This window comes from Pleurodeles waltl, chromosome 5 (assembly GCF_031143425.1).
Source record: "Pleurodeles waltl isolate 20211129_DDA chromosome 5, aPleWal1.hap1.20221129, whole genome shotgun sequence".
In the NCBI taxonomy this organism is placed as follows: domain Eukaryota; kingdom Metazoa; phylum Chordata; class Amphibia; order Caudata; family Salamandridae; genus Pleurodeles; species Pleurodeles waltl.
In genome coordinates, this window is record NC_090444.1 from 1,174,416,580 (window position 1) to 1,174,439,752 (window position 23,173).

Here is a 23,173-nt window from a genome sequence, read left to right on the forward strand (position 1 = left end):
CTGAGATGTTGAGCATGGCCTTCGATCCACTGATCAGGCTGCCCCTTAAAGAGGCTCATCTGTTGCAGAAGCAGGGGAGGGTCCCCCACCTAAACCTGTCAACTCTTCACTTTCTTGCGTGGAGCTTGAGCAGTGACAGTTGACAGTCTTCACCTTTCCTCCTGAAGTCTGTGATGTTATCTTGGCAGTCAGGTGTCCCTCTACCAAGATGGTATACACCTGCTGTTGGCAAAAAATTATAGTATGGTGTTGAGAAAAACAAATGTATCCCCTTTCTGTTCCCTTTCTCAGGTTCTTCTTTTTTGTTCTCACTCTTTCCCAAGAGGGCTCTGCTCTGGGCACTCTAAAGGGCTACCTATTTGCTATTTCTGCTTTTCTGCGGTTGTCTGTACAGCCATCTTCAAATCTCCCATTCTAAACAGGTTTTTGAAAGGTTTTCAACATATGTTTCCACCCTCACCCCATTATCATGCTCAATGGGACCTCAATCTCGTTCTCAGTTTTCTCATGTGTGCTCCCTTTGAGCCACTTTATAACTGCCCTTTCAGGCTACTTACCCTCAAGATGGCCTTCCACATGGCTATAACCTATGCCTGGAGGTTCAGCGAGCTTCAGGCTTTATCATCTAAGCCTTCTTACCTCACAATCTAACCTGACCAACTGATGCTTTGCACAAGAGCTTCCTTTCTTCCGAAAGTGGTCACTTCCTTTCATGTAGGCCAATCTATCACTCTGCCTACTTTGTACACTCTGCCACATTCCTCCAAGGAGGAGGAGGAACTCCATCGCCTAGAACCAAAAAAAGTGTTGTTGACCACATTGGAGTATTGTGGGTGGATGACCAACTCTTTGTGGGGTATGTTTGAGCAAAGAAAGGACAGGCCGTGCAGAAGTGGACCATCCCCAGTTGTGTCATGCCCTGTAACAAGACCTGCTACGCACTGGCCAAGAAGTAACCCCGTGGAGCTTGCGCACTCATTCCACCAGAGCCAAGGCTGCGACCACTGTGTTAGCACACAAATTTCCGGTCCTGGACATCTGCCAGGCAGACATGGGCCTCCTTGCACATGTTCACAAAGCACTACTGTCTGGACATTCAGGTCCGTCGAGATGGGTATTTTGCTTGTTCGGTTCTGCAGGACTTCCTCATCTGAAACTGATCTGCAGACCCACCTCTGGGGAATGTATTGTTGTGTAACTATTATAAGGTAAGGAATCTGCGACTAGAAGGTACTTACCTTCGATAATGCCTTATCTCGTACAGACTATATCTCGCATCAAATTCCTTAGTGTTCCACCAATCTTTCCCCCTCTGCAAACGGATTTCTAGGGTCAGGGCTACTTCCCTTTGAGTGTCCTAATTTTCGACCTCAGTGATTAGTTCTTCTTGGCACTGTGCTCTTGGTGTGTAAAGTCACAAAAAGAAACTAACGTGAGCACGCCTTGGTGGTGCCTATGTAGGCACTGCAAACATTACATATGGCGCAGACGATGCCAACAATGCCACGCAGAGCCAAACAACACCACCTACTGGTGCACAGGGGTCCTGCTCATGAAAAAAATTCCCGATCCAGTCTGATGCCGGGGGATAATTCTAAGGTGAGGACTCTGTGGCTAGATATAGTCCCTACCAGATAAGGTGTTAAAGAAGGTAAGTAACTTGTTCTACGGGGGCAAGCAAGATGGCAGATCAGATGTGAAAGTCAATCATTCCTGCTGCCCTAAGCCGAAATCCTGAGTCATCCTGAACCAGAGCTAGTCAACTATGATCATTCATTGCTCCTGGGGGACACCCGAGCCTTGGTGTCCCCCAGAGCATTCAGGGTGAGATGCCGGCGGCAAGGTGAGTCCTGCTGAGTTTGGCCACGGTCTACTGAAACTGCTCTGCTGCCAGGGCGCAACTTTTGGGCGGTGCGGCTGCACCGGGCGGTGACCGCAGAGGGGCGCTGTGTTAAGCAATAACGTCCGAAACTTGCGATTTGAAAGCACCTGCTTAAAAGTTTCTTGTGCATCCAGCCTTCAGGAAACAATTAAAATGTCAAGATACCTCTTGTGATTAATGTTCCTGCTAGGGAGAGAGATTGGAGTTTTGCCTAGTGGCAGTTTTGACTCAAAATAAAGTAGCATAGAGGATTAATATGCCTGCTGCAAAAAACAGAACTTGTGGGACATTTTTAAGAAAAGTTGCGCTGCAAACAGTGCAGCACCACTTTTCTTGCACCCCCTAGAACCTCCCTAATTGCCACCATGTGCGCGTCATATTTAAAATAGGGCGCACAATGGCGGTAGTTAGGAGATTAGGGTCAGAATTTCTTACGCTCGTCCGGCACTTTGCATGATTATTGTCAAAAATGTTGACGCTAATCCTGCAAAGCACCCAGAGGCCCATTGTAAACAATGGAAGCCTCCTTTTAATGCCTGCTCTGAGCAGGCGTTAAAAGTGCAGGAAAAATTGACGCAAAGAAATCTGACAGATTTCTTTGTGTCAGTTTATTGGCCCCACTAACGGGGGGGGCCCCCTTTGCATACATTATGCATGGTGCAGGCATAATGTAGCGCAAAGAGTTACAAAGTGGCGCAATGCATGGATTGCGCCTCTTTATAAATATGGCGCAGCGTTAGCATAAAAAAAGAAATTAAAATAATGTGGCATTAGAATGCCACTAGGGGCTCTTAAATATGCTCTTAAAAAACTGGCACTACACACACATTTATAATACGGCGCACCATGGTGGTAGCTAGGGGACTAGTGTCAGAATTTGTTATGCTAGTCCGGCGCCTTGCAGGATTAGCATCAAATATGTTGACTCTAATCCTGCAAAGCACCCAGAGGCCCATTGTAACCAATGGAAGCCTCCTTGTAATGCCTGCTCTGAGCAGGGGTTAAAAGTGCTGGAAAAAATGTCGCAAAGAAATCTGTCAGATTTCGTTGCATCATTTTTTTGGTCCCCCTAACGGGGGGATGACCCCTTTGCATACATTATGCCTGACGCAGGCATAATGTAGCGCAAAGAGTTACAAAGTGGCGCAATGCATGCGTTGTGCCACTTGTGTAAATATGGTGCAGCGTTTTTGGCCTTCTAATGCCACACTAGCTTAAAACAATGATGCTAATGTGGCGTTAGAATGACTCTAGGGGCTCATAAATATGCCCTATATTTTATGTGGATAGCTGAGTGGATTAGTGAAGCCAGCCTTTACAAGTGCTTTAAAACAAATAAATGTATGTGAAAGGGGGCTATGATGGAGAGATGAGAGGCACATTTGCCGGGTGGTAGTGAGTGAAACCGAGGAGGAGGTCATGGGGTGGGGGGTGCCAAAATAAACTATCGCACAGGGCACCACCAGTCCTAAAGCTGGCCCTGTCTGCTGCCACAACTCTTTAACAGGGGCAGAGGCCCACCAGCCTGGATGGGCATAGGAGCGGCCAGGGGCATGGATTTAGGCACTTGCTTCTGACTACCCCCCAGCACAACCCCTCCCTCAGGAACTGGGGTTGTGGAAGCCTGTCTGGGTTGGGGTTAGGCCTGCGACTGGAGATGAGTGCACTGGAGGGGGCACTCAAGGTGGTAGCTGTAAGACGGACTGAGCTGGTGGAGCAGAGTGCTGAGGGCATGCCTCTGTTTGAGCAGAATGAGGTGTGGGAGAGCCGTATTCTACACAGGAGGTGCAAGAGGCCGGTATGGGCTAGCCTATGTGTCTGCGGCAGCCCACAGCCTAAAGACCACAGTCTGGAATGGCACAATGGCCCTTGTGGATAGACTGCATCTCTGCCCGGTGGGAGATAGGCCTAAGGCTGGCATCGAATCCCCCACACTTTTTTTTTTTTTTTTTTGGAAGGCAGTGTAAGGGAATACTGGCTGTGATGTGCAATGATGGGGCCGGTACTGAGAGGAGACTGTAAATGGCACCATCTGGATTGGGTCCCCACATGGCCTCAGCACAAGACATCCCAGGAGGACAGCATTACAGGTAGCATTACAGGTGGAGAGACAAGGCGCATACAGCGTGGTCTCTGGCCCCTTTTCGGGTACAGGCAGAGCCTGTGGCTACTGACTCCCAGGAGGTGAACTCCTGACACATTCCTGGCTGTGGGGGTCTTCCAGGCATTGTGGGCGAGTGGCTGGACCTTTGGACGGGAGCTGGCAAGCAGGCAGGCCCGAGAAGAGAAAAGAAAGGGCGTGGCAGAGCTCAGGGACTCTGTGGAGCTCCACCATGTGCAAAGAGAGAGTACCCAAGTCCACCTAGAGGAACACCATGATACATTGCATGTCTATGCTGAACAGAAGATAACGTGCCTAGCAGAAGCTCAGAAGTCCAAGGGCCAGGTGGAGTCGCTGGAGGAACCCTTGAGAGCAGAACTACTAGTAGCAATACATGGCTCCCGAGCAGCCTTGAGGTGAAAATTGAGACAACCTCCTCCGAACTGATCTACTTAAGGTCATAGAAAGAGTCCATTTGGTTGAGGGCACAGTCACAGAATTGAAAAGCGAGGTTAAATCACTGAAAGACCAAATGGCTAAGCTGACGACAGTGACTAGGACCTTTCAAGACAGTGTGGAGGAAGCAGAAAACTGATCCTGCCGAAACAACCTATGCTTTGGGCTTTCCGGTCTCGGCAGAGAGGGACTAAGTGGAGGCCTTCTTGGAGAACTGGATAAGGAGAGAACTATGTCCAGAGGGCTTGTCACTGGGACTCATAGTGAAAAGGGTCCATAGGGCATTGGTGCTGTTGCCCCCTCCCGGGGTCCCTTTGAGAGCCCTAATTGTGCGAATCCTGAACCACAAAGATCAAGACTGCATCTTAAGGGCTTCTAGACAAGTCGAACAACACACCTTCCACAAACTACCAGACTGGTGAAAACCCACTGGAAAACCTACATGGGGGTGAAGCAAAAACATAGGGCCCTAGGACTCAAATATATGTTGCTGTTCCCAGCGCACTTAAAGGTACTCGCACAAGGCAAGAGCCACTCCTTTGAATCCCGTATAGTAATTAGGTGTGTTTCATCCTCCCCACCTTTCATGGCTGAGTAATATATGTGGTGCTTCTGTCCATTAGTGTTTCGATTTCTATGCCCTGTGTGGGCCAGATTCTAATGTTTGTTCACATGTTGCTAGGGCTAAGTTAAAGCTACATCGCTTCATTTAATAATCATGTTGTGTAGAGTAGTGATGTTCTAAAGCCCCTTCTCCCTCCCCCATCCCGTGCTGCTCCACCTCCCAGACCCATCGCCTGTTATGTGCTATGTGTGCAAGTGCACGCATTGTTCCGCTGTGCTACTTAAGGTTCCGGTAGTACTAAGCTTGTGGGCGATTTGTCCTATGGGCTAATTCTCTCCCTGTTGTAGGAGCAAGGCCTTCTTAGGTGATGGGTGATGGTGCGGGTTCATTAGATTCAGTATGGGGTATCCTGGTCTCATCTTTCAGGGTTTCAACCAGCTGTTCCCAAGCACGTTAGTTCTGGGGAGTCCCTGCCCTGCCTGAGATCTCGTTGCAGTACTAAGCTTTCATATTCTGCCCATCGCTCTAATTCCCTCTTCCAGCAAAGGAGGTTGGGGCCCAGCGGTCTCTTCCAGTTCTTTGTTTTCTCCCTTTTGGCCAAGGTGTATTCAAGGTCTTGTAACTTACTAGTGGCTTTGTACTTGGGGGTTATGGTGGAATTAGTGAAGGAGACAGTGGCCCGGTGTGCAAGAGGTTTCACGGTCTATGATCCCCGCTACATGTGTTGTCACTTTTCTCCAGTAATCGGTTAGGTTCGCACAAGCCCACCTCATGTGGATAAAGTCTGCTGCTTCTTCCCCGCAGTGGGGACATTGTGCGTCTGCCACTCGGAGGTGGTCACAAAGCCGTCTCGGAGTAAGATATGCTCCGTGTAGAACATAAAAGTGTATAAGTTGGACCCTAGCATTTCTAGACACCTTCGGCGCCCTCTCTAGTATCTGTTCCCAAGATTTTTCGGGTAGCAGGATCCCCAGGTCCACCTCCCACTTCTCTCGCAGGCCATCCAAGGGGCGCATTGCTCCCCTACGGATTGCCCCCATATAAGCCGGTTATGGCCCTGTATGTGCCATCCGAGGTTGCTATATTGCTGCTGGCCTCGTAAGGTCTGGGTTCCATGCCTCCCGTTTGCCAATGTTTATTGATGGTGTGGGTGACCGCTCAGTACAGCAGGAAGTGACCTTATGGAAGATCATACTCCTGTCTGAAGTCCTCAAAGGGCATCAGGCTCCCATCTCTGTATAAGTCTCCAAGCTGTGTGGTCCTGCCTCCTCCCAAGCCGCCAGGCCCCACTTTCCCCCAACCTCCTCCCACCCCACGCCATTTGGATATCAAGTGTGTATGGCGTGCTTGTGTCAGTATCCTTACAGGCCAAACCCTCAGAATATTTCACTAATGGGGTGTATTGATAAGGGAAGACAAGGCGCTCTGGATACAAGTCAGCCAAAATTCAATAACCTATGAGGCAGCCTCACAAGGGAAAACACCCAACCCTTAAAGGTTTATACAAACAAACCCAACAAAATATAGAAAACAATATGAGGCCCCCCACAATTAACAATCAAGGTATATGTCAACACAGTTGAGTAATGTTATAGAAAAACAAATCAGTTACATTTAACACAGTTCCGTATCGTCTGGTCCAATCAAATGATTTAGTGAATCAAATCTTCCAATGACTAGAATCCCAACATTTCATCCATTGGAAATATAATTCAAGCTGATTCGTTGAATCTCAACATTTCATCTATTGGAAATACATTTCAAGCCAACACGTGTTTCGTCATGGGAAATTCTTTCATCCCAAACGACTTCTTCAGGGCTAGAGATTGTAAGCAAATTATTTGAGTTAGAAACCAAAATGCTCAAACGCCAAAATTAAGTGTTGTGCAAAACCCCCAAATTTAAAGCAAAAATCTAGACACCCAAAACAAGTGAGAAGAAAGAGATTATAATGTATTCTGAACAAATACTCTAAACCCCACTAGGAAGAGAATAAACCACAATTAAAACTGACCAATCACCAAGTAGAAACCCTAATTCTCCACATGCTCACACAGCTGTGTTTGTGCCTCATAATCACCACTTGTTTGTGAAAACAAACCCTAAACCCAACTATTAAAAATGATTAATAAGATGTAAGTTGATGCCCAAAGAACAAAACTATCACATCCAACAAACAAGTCACAAAATACTGTGCACGGTAACCAGTGGATTACAGTGGTTTAGAAAAATTTCATAAAGCTCATGGCAGTACCCTCTTGTTAGTCGAAATCTAATGTAAACGGGTAATCCTATCCGTCTACAACCATTGTCAATATATACAACAGACAAATCAAAGTTGTCCAAATCTAGTCAAAAAAATGAAACAATAAATAAATATACAGATACAGGGAGTGCAGAATTATTAGGCAAATTAGTATTTTGACCACATCATCCTCTTTATGCATGTTGTCTTACTCCAAGCTGTATAGGCTCGAAAGCCTACTACCAATTAAGCATATTAGGTGATGTGCATCTCTGTAATGAGAAGGGGTGTGGTCTAATGACATCAACACCCTATATCAGGTGTGCATAATTATTAGGCAACTTCCTTTCCTTTGGCAAAATGGGTCAAAAGAAGGACTTGACAGGCTCAGAAAAGTCAAAAATAGTGAGATATCTTGCAGAGGGATGCAGCACTCTTAAAATTGCAAAGCTTCTGAAGCGTGATCATCGAACAATCAAGCGTTTCATTCAAAATAGTCAACAGGGTCGCAAGAAGCGTGTGGAAAAACCAAGGCGCAAAATAACTGCCCATGAACTGAGAAAAGTCAAGCGTGCAGCTGCCACGATGCCACTTGCCACATAGTTTGGCCATATTTCAGAGCTGCAACATCACTGGAGTGCCCAAAAGCACAAGGTGTGCAATACTCAGAGACATGGCCAAGGTAAGAAAGGCTGAAAGACGACCACCACTGAACAAGACACACAAGCAGAAACGTCAAGACTGGGCCAAGAAATATCTCAAGACTGATTTTTCTAAGGTTTTATGGACTGATGAAATGAGAGTGAGTCTTGATGGGCCAGATGGATGGGCCCGTGGCTGGATTGGTAAAGGGCAGAGAGCTCCAGTCCGACTCAGACGCCAGCAAGGTGGAGGTGGAGTACTGGTTTGGGCTGGTATCATCAAAGATGAGCTTGTGGGGCCTTTTCGGGTTGATGATGGAGTCAAGCTCAACTCCCAGTCCTACTGCCAGTTCCTGGAAGACACCTTCTTCAAGCAGTGGTACAGGAAGAAGTCTGCATCCTTCAAGAAAAACATGATATTCATGCAGGACAATGCTCCATCACACGCGTCCAAGTACTCCACAGCGTGGCTGGCAAGAAAGGGTATAAAAGAAGGAAATCTAATGACATGGCCTCCTTGTTCACCTGATCTGAACCCCATTGAGAACCTGTGGTCCATCATCAAATGTGAGATTTACAAGGAGGGAAAACAGTACACCTCTCTGAACAGTGTCTGGGAGGCTGTGGTTGCTGCTGCACGCAATGTTGATGGTGAACAGATCAAAACACTGACAGAATCCATGGATGGCAGGCTTTTGAGTGTCCTTGCAAAGAAAGGTGGCTATATTGGTCACTGATTTGTTTTTGTTTTGTTTTTGAATGTCAGAAATGTATATTTGTGAATGTTGAGATGTTATATTGGTTTCACTGGTAATAATAAATAATTGAAATGGGTATATATTTTTTTTTGTTAAGTTGCCTAATAATTATGCACAGTGATAGTCACCTGCACACACAGATATCCCCCTAACATAGCTAAAACTAAAAACAAACTAAAAACTACTTCCAAAAATATTCAGCTTTGATATTAATGAGTTTTTTGGGTTCATTGAGAACATGGTTGTTGTTCAATAATAAAATTAATCCTCAAAAATACAACTTGCCTAATAATTCTGCACTCCCTGTAGATATGTCAGCACCTGGTCACATATTCCCTATCTCTAGGGGAAGTTTTAAGGGCTTTTTTTAAGTTACGCAAGGCCCTTGAACAACTGGAATCAAACCATTTTGGGGTCTACAGAAAGAAGGATCTAGCCTTCTCTACAATGGCACTACAGGTAATTAAAAGGTATCCGTCTGCGGCAGGAAAGCTCTAGATCGATAGCCAAATTATTCAAACAACTGTGATATAAGGACGTAACGGAAATATCGGGCCCCACTAGCGACCACCTTGGGCATTCACACTGGCTCTGGGCTATATGCTGATATAGGATAGTCCTTACTGATGACCTGGGATCCCTCATCTAAAGTGTTAAAGATTATGGTCACTAAAAGGTTGACAAATTACATCAAATTTAGAAATAAAGGAATATAAGTAGCTGGTACAAAAACATAATCAATAATAGAAGCACTACCCCTCTCCGTATACGTTGGAACAATTTTCCTATCTTGGGGTACTGTGAGCATATCCAAAGTAAATTCCAGATTAAAATCCATCAACAATAAATCAGTACCTTCCCAGTGTGTACCAAGTGGGGCCATGGTAACAAGCCCTACGTGAAATATTTGGAGACAAAATCTGCTTTTCACATTCAGAACCTCCAAGGTCCCCCAGCTCGCAGAGATGTGTATTAATCACCAACCAACATCAGATTTATCTGCCTACCTCCCTGCTGGTGCCATAACAATGCAACAAACGTAATCAAACTATGAACACTAGAAGTAACCAAAGACATTCTAAAAATGTATCAACACAACTTCCAAAGAACAAGAAAATGTAATCTTAAGAGCTTGTAATATGGCAACTGGGAAAACAAACTCTCTGACCCACCCATTTTTCTTAATAGAAACGAAAATTATCATACCCACTTTTGCCCTACCTATCTTTGACAGAATCATCAGAGTAAAGTATGTTTTGTAGCCCTCTAGATGGAAAATATTCCTACATTCCCAGGTCTCCTGAAGGCAGATCAGCTGGAAACCTTTTACAAAACAAAACCAATTGGCATCCTTACATTTAGAAGAGAGCCCAGCGATATTCCAACTAAAGAGGAGTATATCATCACCGAAGTCCGGGGAAGGATGTCCACACTATGAGATTGGGAGCCCAAATAACTAGGGGGCACTAACCCTACAGGAATATCTGCTGCTGGCGGCTTTAGTCATTCGCAGGCATCCAGTTTGGTCAAAGAAGCAAACCTATTATCACACTTTATTTGAGGAAGAATAGTCCGCGTATAAATGTGACACATTTTCAAAGATCCAGTGAGTAAACTACCTAAAACGGGGCTATAAAAGAAACCCAATGGGAAAACCTGGATAGTAGAGGACGTATTCTCTACTGGAGTTAGCCACTGCAAACACGTATTCAGCTATGTGAGCCCTGTTAAAATTAACAACTATACAGTCCCCCTGCAGGGTCTTGGAGCCCTAGCCCAGCCATTTAACTCTTCTCACCATATTAATGCAGTCAGAAATGGCTGTGCCCAGGTTCAAGTGAAAGCCTAACCAATAAACTACTTTATTTTTCAACTGTTTATAAGTTTCTGAAAAATTGCTGGCCAAAGGCAGGACATTACCAAGAACAGTCACGCACGGGGTTGCTTTAGGGAGAGATTGATAGTTGGCACACTGAACAAACTGGGCTTTAGATCACGTTCCAACTAGGATGGGGAAGACCTTGAGCTTGTGAAACCTGCCTCTGTGGGTTCTCTAATCAAGGCACCTTCACAAACGCCATCATCCTCATATGATAGCGTTCAAACTAGGGAAGGATGAGTGGCGTTAACCCTAGAATTACCCTTTACAATGATTGGAACTGCCTCTGCTCTGGCCAGCCTAGGTAGGTCAAATGATGAAACCTAATGTAATGGAGACAAAGGTATGGGAGCAAGCCCCATCAGGACACCTCTCGCATCCAATACGACTTGTTCTATATTTTTCCACCGTGTTTACAGAGGGCCTAGAAACCCCTTAATCAAGAGTTCAAGCAGGGAATATCGAGAGTCCATACAAGACTGAATCTTGCTATTAATAAAGGCCTCCAAGGACTTATTCCCGGGTTTAGCTTTTGTTAGAAATGGGGTCTTTGGTTGACAGTCAGGTTACCCCCTGTCGAAGCAAGGACCCTCACTCTAGTCAGGGAAAAGGAGAATCTGGTGGGTACCCCTTCCTGCTGCCACCGTGACAGCTCAGGGACCTCCCACAGCTCAGCCAACTGTTCCCCTGTAGGCTCCGGGGCGTCACCCTCAGGCTTCACCTCCTCGCGGACCGTGGGAACTTCTGGAGCCGGTTTCCCACATCTCCTGCCCTTCCTTTTTTTGGGCAGTTCCCTGGCCCACTGTTTCAGGCTCCACCCATACCCACCCAGGCAGACCCAACATCTCAAAGTGTGACCTGTGTTCCACCTCTTTCCAAGGAGAATCCTCAAGGTCATTGCCAAGCAAACAATCCACAGGCATGGTTGTACTCACAGCTACCTTCAAGGAACCTGAGACCCCCCTCCACACCCCAATTCAAAGGGCACCTGTGCCACTCTGCACAGGCGCTCTGAGTTGTCCACTGCAACTACTTGAATAAGTATGCACGGATCTATCTGCTCTTCAGACACCTGGTGACTCCTCACTGTAGTCCCACTGGCTCCTGCGTCTCTCAGGTCTTCACCCTCTGTCCATTGATGGTCACCCACTGGCTGTACTTTTAAGTGCTCTCAGGCACTAGAGTTCTCTGGACCATCTCACTGTCTCCTAGTGAGACAAGGGTCATCTCAGCTGGCTCCCACCCACCTGGAGCCAACTCCTCCCCAAGCTCTACACTTGCCAAACCCTGGGGCTGAGCACCAGTGGGTGCTGGTGTACTCTTGGGCCATTTGGGGCCCCCATCACGTGACCCAGCTGGTTACATGCATAACACTTACATATGGGGCCCCCTTCCTCAGGTTTACCATGGCTTCTTTTCACTGGGGGGCTGGGAATCCTTACCCTGGGAACTAGGTTGGGGCCCTTTAGAGAACTCCCCCTGTTTACCCTTACCCCCCTTTCTTCTGAGAGGGACCATGCCCACACTTGGCGTGGTCTCCCCCATACCTCTTCTGGACCCTGGTGCTCTCCCAGCGGTCCGCTTCCTGCGCAAGCTTCCTGGGGTCAGTAAGCTTGCTGTCAATTAGGTGCTGGCGCAGCTCTGGAAAACATAAACTGTACAAGTGCTCCCAAGCAATTAAATTGTAAAGCCCCTCATAAGTTGTCACCTTATTGCCCTCCACCCAACCATCCAGTGACCTGCAAAAAGAATCAACACACTCCAACCATGTTTGGGATTCCGTCTTCTTATAGGACCCCTAAATTTGTCCTTATAGTGCTCAGGGGTGAGACCATACCTTTTGAGTAGGGCACCCTTCATGATAGAGTAAGTGAGCCCCTGAGGATCCTGTAAAGATGTCAGAGTACCCTTCCCCTCTACCTCAAAGTGCTTCTGCAGATCCGCCCCCCCATGAGCAACAGGGACCAGATTCATATGGAGAGCAGACTCCTACCCCTTGAACCACAAGAATATGTCATCCTCCCTTTTGTAATCCTTCACAAGGTCTTCACGAATGTGCACCCTCCTCTTAGGCTGCACTGTGATATTGCTGCCACCATCCCTACTAGACTGTCTCCTCTGATCCAGCTCCCTCTAGCTGAGCTCATGAGCCAGCAGTATCTTCTTCCCTATGGACATCCTCCTTGCTTCCATTTCCCTTTGCATCCTAAACGTTTCCAACTCTAGCTGGTGAGCCCTCTCTGCCTGTCCTGTCCTGTAACTCTTCAGGAGTCAGACTCCTGGATGACACACTGCTACCTGACCTGGAGATTCTCTCCCTGGACATAACAGGCCCACCCACTATACGACTGTGTATGGATTGCACATCCTCCCCCTCATCCACCTCCTCTGTGTGCCTCTCAGCTTCCTTGGCTGTCGTGCAGGCCCTCAGTGCCTTCTGCAGCTCCTCCTTCCTGGTGGAGCCCTTAATGGTACAGGCAAGATTTTTGCAGAACTGCCTCAACTGAGCAACTGTATAGCTCTCCAGTTTCCCTAAGTCAAAAGCAGCTCCAGCTGATGCATCTCTAGATTGAGACATGATGAAGAATCAACAAAAGTGCAAGTTCCAAGGCAGAAAAAAGAGTGAAGTTCAAAAAGTCAATCAAAGATCAGTAAAAATATGGAAGCAGAAAAAATAAATCCAAAAGAGAAAAAGCAAAAACAAGCTGTATGTAGTCACGTAATGGTCTGCACTAAAAACAGTAGTGTACTCCTAATCACTGTATGTCAAGTACAAATACAAGTCCAATCCTCACCGCTGATCACCAATGTTAGAAATGGGGTCTTTGGTTTGTAGTCAGGTTACCCCCTCTCAAAGCAAGGACCCACACTATAGTCAGGGTAAAGGAGAATCACCTTTGGTTAACCCCCGCTCACCCCCTTGGTAGCTTGGCACAAGCAGGCAGGCTTAACTTCAGAAACAATGTGTAAACTATTTGTACCACCTCACCAGTAACTCAGTGAAAACATTGCAAAATGGCACAACACAGGTTTAGAAAAATAGGTAATATTTATCTACACAAAACAAGACCAAAACAACAAAAATCCAACATGCACAAGTCAAGTTATGAATTTTCAAAAGAATAAGAATCGTAATCCTTAGAAAACAGTGAGAATGCTGTTGTTACACAAAGTACCTGGTTAGTGTAAAAAATAAGCTGCACTGGCGAGCATGCATCGGAAAAGGGTAGCGATGCGTTGATTCCTTACTGGCAAGTGAGGCCATGAGTAGTTCCTTCTTCGATCGGGTTGGCGGTGTCGTTTTCCTCCCAGAAGAGTGCGATGTGTTGATTTCTGGACGGGGCACCTCAAATCTGCGCACTCTCGGTTGACTTTGATACCCAGGGACGATGCGTGGAAAATCCAGTCGGACAGTATCAAGAAACCGGGCTGCGTGGGGTTTGGGTCTTCATCAGCCTCTGTTAACAGGTGTTGCACGTCGTTTCTCCATCGGCGTTGCGTCGATCTTACAGCCGCGCTGCAGGTGGAGCGTTGATTTCAGCAGTGAAGCCGGCAGTGCATTGTTTATCAACCTGGTCACAGAAGGATTTTCAGTCCTTGTCTACCAACTCCACCTCTCAAGTGCCCAGGAACTGGATAGGGCACCATTTGGCAGGGCTGGAGTCTCAGCAGAGAGTCCAGGTGCTGGCAGGGGAAGTCTTTGATGGCCCAGAGACTTTAACAACAGGAGGCAAGCTCAGTTCAAGCCCTTGGCGATTCTTCTCAAGCAGGAATGCACAACAAAGTCCATTCTTTGTCCCCTTTCACAGGCAGAAGCAGCAACTGCAGGAGAGCCCAACAAAGCACAGTCACAGGCAGTGGCAGCACGTTTTCTCAGCTCTTCAGCTCTTCTCCTTGGCAGAGGCTCCTCATGATTCCAGAAGAGATCTAATTTTCAGGAGTTTTGGTTGCTCTTCTTATACCCCTTTCTGCCTTTGAAGTAGGCAAACTTCAAAGGAAAGACTCTCTTGTTTGTAAGATCCTGCCTTGCCCAGGCCAGGCCCCAGACACACACACCAGAGGGTTGGAGACTGCATTGTGTGAGAGCAGGCACAGCCCTTTCAGGTATGAGTGACCACTCCTCCCCTCCCTCCCAGCACAGATGGCTTATCAGGATATGCAGGTTACACCCCAGCTCCTTTTGTGTCACTGTCTAGAGAGAGGTGCTAACAGCCCAACTGTCAAACCGACCCAGACAGTGAATCCACAAACCGGCAGAGTCACAGAATGGTTTAAGAAAGAAAATGCCTACTTTCTAAAAGTGGCATTTTCAAACACGCAATCTAAAAACCAACTTCACTAAAAGATGTATTTTTAAATTGTGAGCTCAGAGACCCTAAAATCCAAATTTCTATCTGCTCCCAAACGGAATCTGCACTTTAATAATATTTAAAGGCAGCCCCCACGTTAACCTATGAGAGAGATGGGCCTTGCAACCGTGAAAACAGAATTTGGCAGTATTTCACTGTCAGGACATGTAAAACGCAAGTACATGTCCCACCTTAAACATACACTGCATCCTGCCCGTGCGGCTACCTAGGGCCTACGCTAGGGGTGCCTTACATGTATAAAAAGGAAAGGTTTAGGCCTGGCAAGTGAGTACACTTGCCAAGTCGAATTGGGAGTTTAAAACTGCACACACAGACACTGCAGTGGCAGGTCTGAGCCATGTTTACAGGGCTATTAATGTGGGTGGCACAATCAGTGCTGCAGGCCCACTAGTAGCATTTGATTTACAGGCCCTGGGCACATGTAGTGCGCTTGACTAGAGACTTACTAGTAAATCAGATATGCCAATCATGGAAAGTCAATGACACATTCATTTTACATAGGAGCACTTGCACTTTAGCCCTGGTTAGCAGTGGTAAAGTGCCCAGAGTAACAAAAAAGAGCAAAAATAGACTCCAGAATACTTCAACAACCTCGGAAAAAGAGTCAAAAAGTTAAAGGAGACCACGCCAAGGATGCCAAGTCTAAACGCTTTCAATACAGAGGACAGGCTATGTCCCCCTCCAGATCCCGTCCATCCCTCTTCTTCTATTTCCATGCCGGTGACAGAAAATCTCTTCCTTTCTCTGAACTAGAAGGGGCCAAGGTTGAAACAGCTTCAGGTACCGAAGCAGCCGCACATTGTACGTGGGTGGGCTTCTGAACATGGACTTCTACAGTGACTGCATTCATAACTGGCCTACCCGTTGTTGGTGTATGTCTATGGGGGACTGCTGATTGTACAACGTCCCCCCCACACTGCGCCAGTTTGTCCTCACACATTATTAATTTATTTTTCCAAGGGCTCACTGCAGATGATAGGAAGGACAAAATACTTGATTTCTCCTGGCAAGTTTTTGAAGGAGCTGGTTCAGGCCCCCCAGAGCCTCGGCTGTTAGCTTGCGCTTCCCCATCAGCACACCGGGCTTCAGCCAGGAAAACACGGCCCCAGGGGTTAAGATCTTAACAGCTGAGGTGGTACCAAAGTCTGCTATCGGCCGTGATAATAAAAAAGACTAGAAAGTTCCTCATTGGCTGTGATTAGACAGTTACCACTGAGAGCCAAGTTACCAATGAAAGCTGGCACCATTTTGACAGTATATGCACCCTTGCCAACTGTGCAGATGTGTGCACATTGCAAGGGGACTGGTACCTGTCATGTTGTGCATCAAGTTGTGTGTGGAGACCAGTATGTGCGAACGCGATGCACTTAGCTAGGTGAGGTGGAGGGAGATGTAGTGTGTGATGTGGGTTGTGTCATTTTGTGTGCCTCTTGCATATGACATGGACATTGTTGTCTGTGTAGATGAGTGTGTTGTGTCGTGTGTAGGTGCAGTGTCACTAGTGTGTGTATGTTGTGGGATGGATGTACAACTGTGTGTTTGCGGCATGTATGTGTTGTGGTGGAATAGCAAGGGATATTGGTGTGCATGTGGTGTGTTTTTTCGTGTGTAATGCAGGGGGACACATATGTGAAGGGTAGAGAGTGTGTGTGAGACTTATCTGTATTCTGTCTCTCCAGGCATTATCCAATGTCTTGCCTGAGGGCTAAGAAAGTGTGCTCCATTGTGGCGGTCTTTGGCTCAGCTGCAGTACATCTAAATATGGCTGGCAGAACACCGCCAACTTGACAGTCTTCTCGGGTCTGTTGCAGACCTAAATCAGGCCTGTAGTCTCTGTTTTGGAAGTCTAAAATCTCTAGATAGAAGAAGCTGCAGGCTGCAGCTGACGAGGGCTGCAGAAGGCTGGATACCCCATTTACGAGGAGCCGCTGAACAGGATATGTTGCTGTGGATAAGAACATAGCGGGAGCTGCCACAAAGTCAGGCTGACCTGCGATGCACCTTGAGCGGATTGGTGAGCACGTAGGTCCTGGTCTCGTCTTGGATCTCAAGGCACTTTTTGGTAAAAATGTTCTATGTCCTAAGTTTTGGATTTCGACAATCTCAGAATGTTTAGCACCACTTATAAGGGTCCAGGACTGGAGAGGCACCACTTGGAGGGTCAGAACTCACTCAGGCATGGTCCAGGTGTATTTTCAAGGTCGCTGAAGCCCTTTTTAGTCCAGATGCTCTGACCAGGAGCACTCAATCACAAGAAGTATGGTAGCTGATACACAGAAAAAAGTTCCCTGTTTCCTAGGATAGGTAAACAGTTCTATGCCCAAAATAGGGATGTTAGAGAACTTCTTTCGAGGCACTGTTCAAGGGAAGATCCTTCTTATGTGAGAAGAGTCCTCACACAAGTTTGTGTCATGCTTCATCATCGACGACCTCTCCTCACCATGTTGTTGACAGTGCCACCAAGGCAGACTCTACCACCTGGCAGACCCTGGTAGGAGGGAGTTCTTATATAAAAGGACTACTGGACAACAGGGGGATCCAGATTGATTAAAGCATCCCTTGATGCGACCCCTTTAATAATGGGGTCGTCAGGTATGCCTAAAAATCGATTAGAGGCGGTATCTTCGAGAATAATAACTCATCCTGTCTCAATTAGCCAACATGTTTCTTCCTGGTACCCTTAACAGGTTTAGGGCATTATTCAGAGCTGTGGATCCCTAACTTACTCCGGCATACTAAATGCAGAGTGATATTGTCTTTTGAAAAATACTACCCAGGTGAGTCCTCCCTGAGGATGGATTCTGGTAAATTATCCCTTTATTTTAGGGGATTCTAGCTCCTGGTCTGGAAGGAGGACAGTGTCCTTTGTAGTCACAAATTCGTGAAAAGGCCCACTGTTTGTGTTAACCTACACAAGCCCGCTCCCACCTGCTGGTACCCAGAAGACACTGATCAGGAGGCCAGTCAACTAGCCCTTTAAGTCAGTCTGGAAGTCTTGGGTTCAAGTAGAAGGGCAGGGCTCAAGCAGCAGTGCAGACATCTGGGGGCTCAAAGCAGGCTTCAGGCAGCAGAGCAGTCCTGCTTGGTGCAGCAAAGCTGTCATTCTAAAGTACACACCACACTACATCAGCAGGCATCCTCTGAGAGTCCTTCCGCAGGTCCAAAAAGTTAACTGAAGAGTGGGTCTGTGGGTCCTATTTTTTTAACTGGCAAGAGGTTTCTCCTCACAGAAGTGTCTGGAATTTCCTGCCTCCCTGCCCTGGTCCTAGCCTGTTTGTATGCACAATAGGCTAGTGTAAAGTTCTTTGTGTTAGGGCAGGGCACAGTTCTGCTCCCCCAAGCCCCCGTCTTGCCTGAGGTGGCCCATACAAAACAACTAATCCCTCTGTTGTGTGACTGTCTGTGAGGAATACACAAAGTCCAACTGCCGCCTACACACATGCATGTGACCCAGGATCAGGCTGCAGGAACAAAATGGTTAATACAAGAAAATGTCAACTTTCTAAAAGTGGCATTTTCAGAATTGTGACTTAAAATCCAATTTTACCATGAAAGAGGATTTTAAGTTAGAATTCTTCAGACATCAAACATGACTTTCCAACCTGCTCCCAATCAGATGTTATCACTTATTAAATGTAATAAGGTAACCAGATGTTTTCCTTTGGGAGAGGTGGACCTCACAGTAGTGAAGCACAAATTTGTGTTTTTTTCACTACCAGGACATGTAAAACTTAAACGTATATGTCCAATTTTTTAATTAGAATCCACCCTGCCCTATGAGCTGTCTAGGACCTATTTCAGGGGTGGCGTATATGCAATAACGTCACCCCTAAAATGTGCCAAAACGTGGAACACTGTTCCCACCCACCTGCGCCAGACCAAAGACCTCCTTACCTTCAGGAAACTTCTCAAGACCTGGCTGTTCGAGCAGTAGCAGCACCTCTCTCCCCTCCCCCCTCCTCAGCGCATTGAGACCCTCGCGGGTGAGTAGTGCGCTTCACAAATTCCTGATTGATTGATTGAATAAAAAGGAAGTTTAAAGCTTGGCAAAGGGGTTATTTTTCCAAGTCGCATTGGCAGTTTAAAACTGCCAACATGCTGCAGTGGCAGACCTGGGACGTGCTTTAAGGGCTACTTTAGTGGATGGCACAATAACTGCTGCATGCCTATTAGTAGCATTTAATATACCAGTCTCAGGTGTAAGGTGTACCACATTACTAGGGACATATAAGTAAATTAAATGTGCCAATCAGGTGTAAGCCAATGTTACCATGTTTTAGGGCGTGCGCACAAGCACTCTAGCACTGATTAGCAGTGGTAAAGTGCACACCGCGCTAAGGCCATCAAAAACAAATTCAGAAAAATAGGAGGGGTGAAGGCAAAAGGTTTGGAGGAAGACCACCCTCAGGCTGAGAGGTCTAACACAGATAGCGAGTACCAGATGTACAAGTTACTGGCACCTGTAGGTAGCCAGAGGGGGAAACCTCAGTAAACAAAAATTCAGCTTTCTTTCAAGATCTTTTCCAGTCAGTGAGAGTTGTATGTTACTTCTTTTTTGCTCCTGTTGTAATCCCGATTCAAGTGGAATACAGGAGCTTGTGAATACATCAGGTTTATGAATTTTGCAGTGAAGCCCCCACACATTGTGTACTTGTTACCATTCACATATCTTCAGAGAAATCTCTCTAAATGCAAACGGGGAAAGTAGTCAGAAAGAGGAAAATCATAAGAATCAATGCACAAAATTGTGTTACGCTCCATACAAAGCTTCAAAATGCTGATGCTGTAGGACTGCACCCAGTAATTTCTACACTCTGTGATATGGGTAATGTCAGTTACGAAAATTTGTCTCATTTTTGGAGACTTCAAGAGGAGAGAGTTTATGGTCCGACCTGTTTCAGCTGGTTAAGATTTTTTGTTCATCCAAGCCAGAGACATCCCAACAAATGGCCATCGTTCCTAGATGAAAGATAGCAGCACAGAAAGAGGACAATGAGTGGGTTTCACCAACTAGGGGAACATGGGAATCCTCCCTTATGTCCAGCACGAACAAAGGACAACCTGCCGGGAGACCACCTATGCACACGACTGGACACACAAGTCCAATGGACAATATTACTATGCTTCGTCACTTGGTCCCCTAAAGAGAACCCCACAACCTAGGAAGGGCATTTAGAGTCCACTTTAACCAGGGTAGGAGGAGACTAGTCATGGCAGTATCATGATTTAGATGTAGCGGAATTGAATCTAATCTAACTCTGCCAGATAAAAATCCTTTTTAGAGCAGGAACAGGCTCTTCCAGAATATAGCAGATGTCAACAGGCCATTGGCCTGTTTCGAAATAAAATCAGAACACTCCTCTTCAACTTGCACTTATCGATCTAAAAGCTGTCTCTCCTTCCGCCACTATATGAATCGACCAGATCACTCCTTCCTGAAAAAGTAATATTTAAGAATCTATAAGTGGACCAGTACATTGAATTGCACAAATCTAGGTTTAGCATTGTTCGGATTAATGTGTGGTCCACTACCACATTTTCTTTGCCCATCTCTTTGTCTGCTTTATTAATATCATTTTCATCAGGAATGGCCAACATTATATTGGGACCAGCTGTGTTATACAGATTAATTTCTGCTGGCCACCGAATAGCTAAAGACTAGTTTCAATAACACCCCCTGTCATTGAGCTCTAAGTCTTCCTGTACTAGCACAGCATCGCTATATGCAATTTATTTGTAAGAGGCATTTACATTCAGATAGAAACGCTGTTCCTTGGACACAATTCCTTTTTCGAGCTTCCCATTGCAACCTAGCTCATTGCACCACATAAAACACATTAACCCATCGATGCAAGTAAATAATGGGTTAAGTCCAGTCTCTCACATTCACGTTTCCTGTCATTAACTCGGCTATGGATTCATCTAAACTTCACCCTGAAGATGTCCGATTTTCATCACTGGGAGAACAGAATCTTTCAGATCAGCTTATTCAACTATTCCTTGTAAATTGGCAGGATAGAGAATGACTAGCTTTGGCCAAGGCAGCGATCACCAGATGTTTGATGGACTGTTCGAAATGTACAGGCGCCTTGGTGGGTGAACTTGACAATAGGAAAAGCCATTACTACTGCTTTGATGGCCAAGACGTAGTAGGTGGAAATATGCAAGGCAGTCACATGAAAATTATTTTGTTCTCTTTGCAAGCATTAGTGCCAGGCTGTGGATGTAGAAGCAGACCCTCTATTTTAACAGGCATTACAAGATACTTCCTCACATGAAGATCTAACATATCTCCTGCCTCCCAGGTATTTATTTCTTGGTACTGGTGTTTATAGCATATCTTGTGCAAGCAGAGAGCAAGTTGCCTTGAAAGGTAGTTCCATACCCCTTTTTATTGTTTCATCTACAGCTGACTTTACCCTGCCTATTCACTGGTGGTGTAGATGAGTTATATGTACTAAAAATCTGATCAAAGACGATGCTAGCAGGTAGGATGGCTGCTGGAAAGAGTAGTCTGCGAGAAGAAAGTAAGTGCAACTGAATATTAAAAGGAACCCTATTGCAAGGCTCTCTTTAAAGATTCGTCATGGTTTTCAGTTTTATTTTTTCACTTTGAATTCCCAGCTTGACGCAAATGGCATAGGAATGAAAGATACAAGTGCTGGAGAAAACATTTACAGGTAAGTTAGTTATTATGTGCCTAGCACGTAATGATATTAAGCAAGAGATTGAAGAGGATGTGCTCATTATTTCTGTAGTCCCATAAATCTACTGTTTTCTTTTAACTAAAAATGAATATTCTGTAAGACATTTACAAGAATTATTACAAACTAATCCACATATTTTTTTGTTGCGTAGGGCAATTAAACCAGAAAAGAATGAACTACCTGAATCTAAAAGTCGACTGAGCAAGGACTCTGATTTTGATGCTTATGTAAGTAATCCTGTTCATTTGCTAGAGTGTAACTTTTGAACGTTGTCACAGGTACATTTGTCCTTTAGCTGATTTTATTTGATTGGTTTAGGATTGTGAAAAATAATAACTAAGGATTATATTCTATTTTTACTTAAAGCCACAAGCCGATCAAAGTCTCTTGATGCAGTTCTTACTAAAACATACGTATAGAGAGATAAGGCTATAAACACATCCATAAATGGGAATACCATCCATACAAGCCTAATTATTAATTCATAGCGTTACGTCATGAAAGACCTAACACCACATCCCATCTGAAGTGTTGAAAGCTGGAAATCATGAGAATGAGTATTGATAATTATATAAAACACCCTCGACCTTAAGTTATTAGCGTGCTGGACATAAAAAAGTTTTGATGCTGTGTAGCACCACGTCACATAGAACAGCTTCACAATATAACTAACACCATCACAGTAGCAAAGCTGGGTGGGCAAGGAGGGGAAGGCGGAAGCAGCAAAGCATTAGGGGGATACAAGGGTCAGGAAGTGGAGGATCAATATAATGTCTGACAGGCGTTTAAACAAGGAGGGTTAGAAGATGTTGCTTAATAGGGTGCTTAGGGTAGAAGGAAACTTGCAAAAGGAGAAATAGGAGACAGGAGGGAGAAGAGGGAGGTAGAAGGAGATCAAGGAAAAGGTTTACATATCAAAGGGGCGTAGAAAAAAGTATGTGTAAGAACACCTTTCAGAGGGCCTCGTGGTAAGCAAGAGTTACTGCAGTACCAGAGATGGCTTGAGTTGGCACTTGTTTTGGTTTTGAATTTCTTGCACTCAGGGGTTTTAGTCTATAGACTTCTTGGGTTTCTATTACCTCCAGGTTATGTTGTTGTTGTTTTTAACTTCAAGTGCCCTGCAAACAGAATGCTTGTGACTGGCAAAAACGTGCCCAGCAGGCCCAAAATTACAAAGTTTTATATTTTAAAGCTAACTTTTTTTTTTTTTGCCATGTTGTCTTTTCTCAGTTTCTTCTCGTGTTTTGTTTTTGCTAGTGAGCGCTGTTGTCAAAAGATGACAATTAACTTGTTCGAAAAATGTGAGACCTATTGCATTGCAAATGCTTGTTTTTTTGTTGTCATTTTGATAGCGCGCTAATACCCCCGTGGGAGTGTGCTTTGCTAGAATGCAAATAAATGAATGCATAGAATAATGAAGTACATTTGGAAAAAAAAGTAATTTTCTCAAATCACGCTATAGTTCATTTTCAATTTAGCTTGTTGCCACGGAATTAGATCCATAACCTCAGAAAGAGCAAGTGGCCTGTAGTTTTGCAAATCTGTGTCATTCCCACCAAAAAAAAACAA

General features: G+C 45.5%; 1 protein-coding gene across 2 annotated transcripts in view; it reads left to right on the plus strand.

Moving 5' to 3' along the window:
• LOC138296348 (heat shock factor protein 2-like) overlaps positions 1–23,173 on the plus strand; it is a 198,325-nt gene that overhangs the window by 123,673 nt on the left and 51,479 nt on the right. For both annotated transcript variants that reach the window (XM_069235398.1, XM_069235399.1), the window contains one exon: positions 21,756–21,831. In XM_069235398.1, coding sequence (XP_069091499.1) covers positions 21,756–21,831 — 76 coding nt within the window. The remainder of the gene's footprint in view (positions 1–21,755; positions 21,832–23,173) is intronic.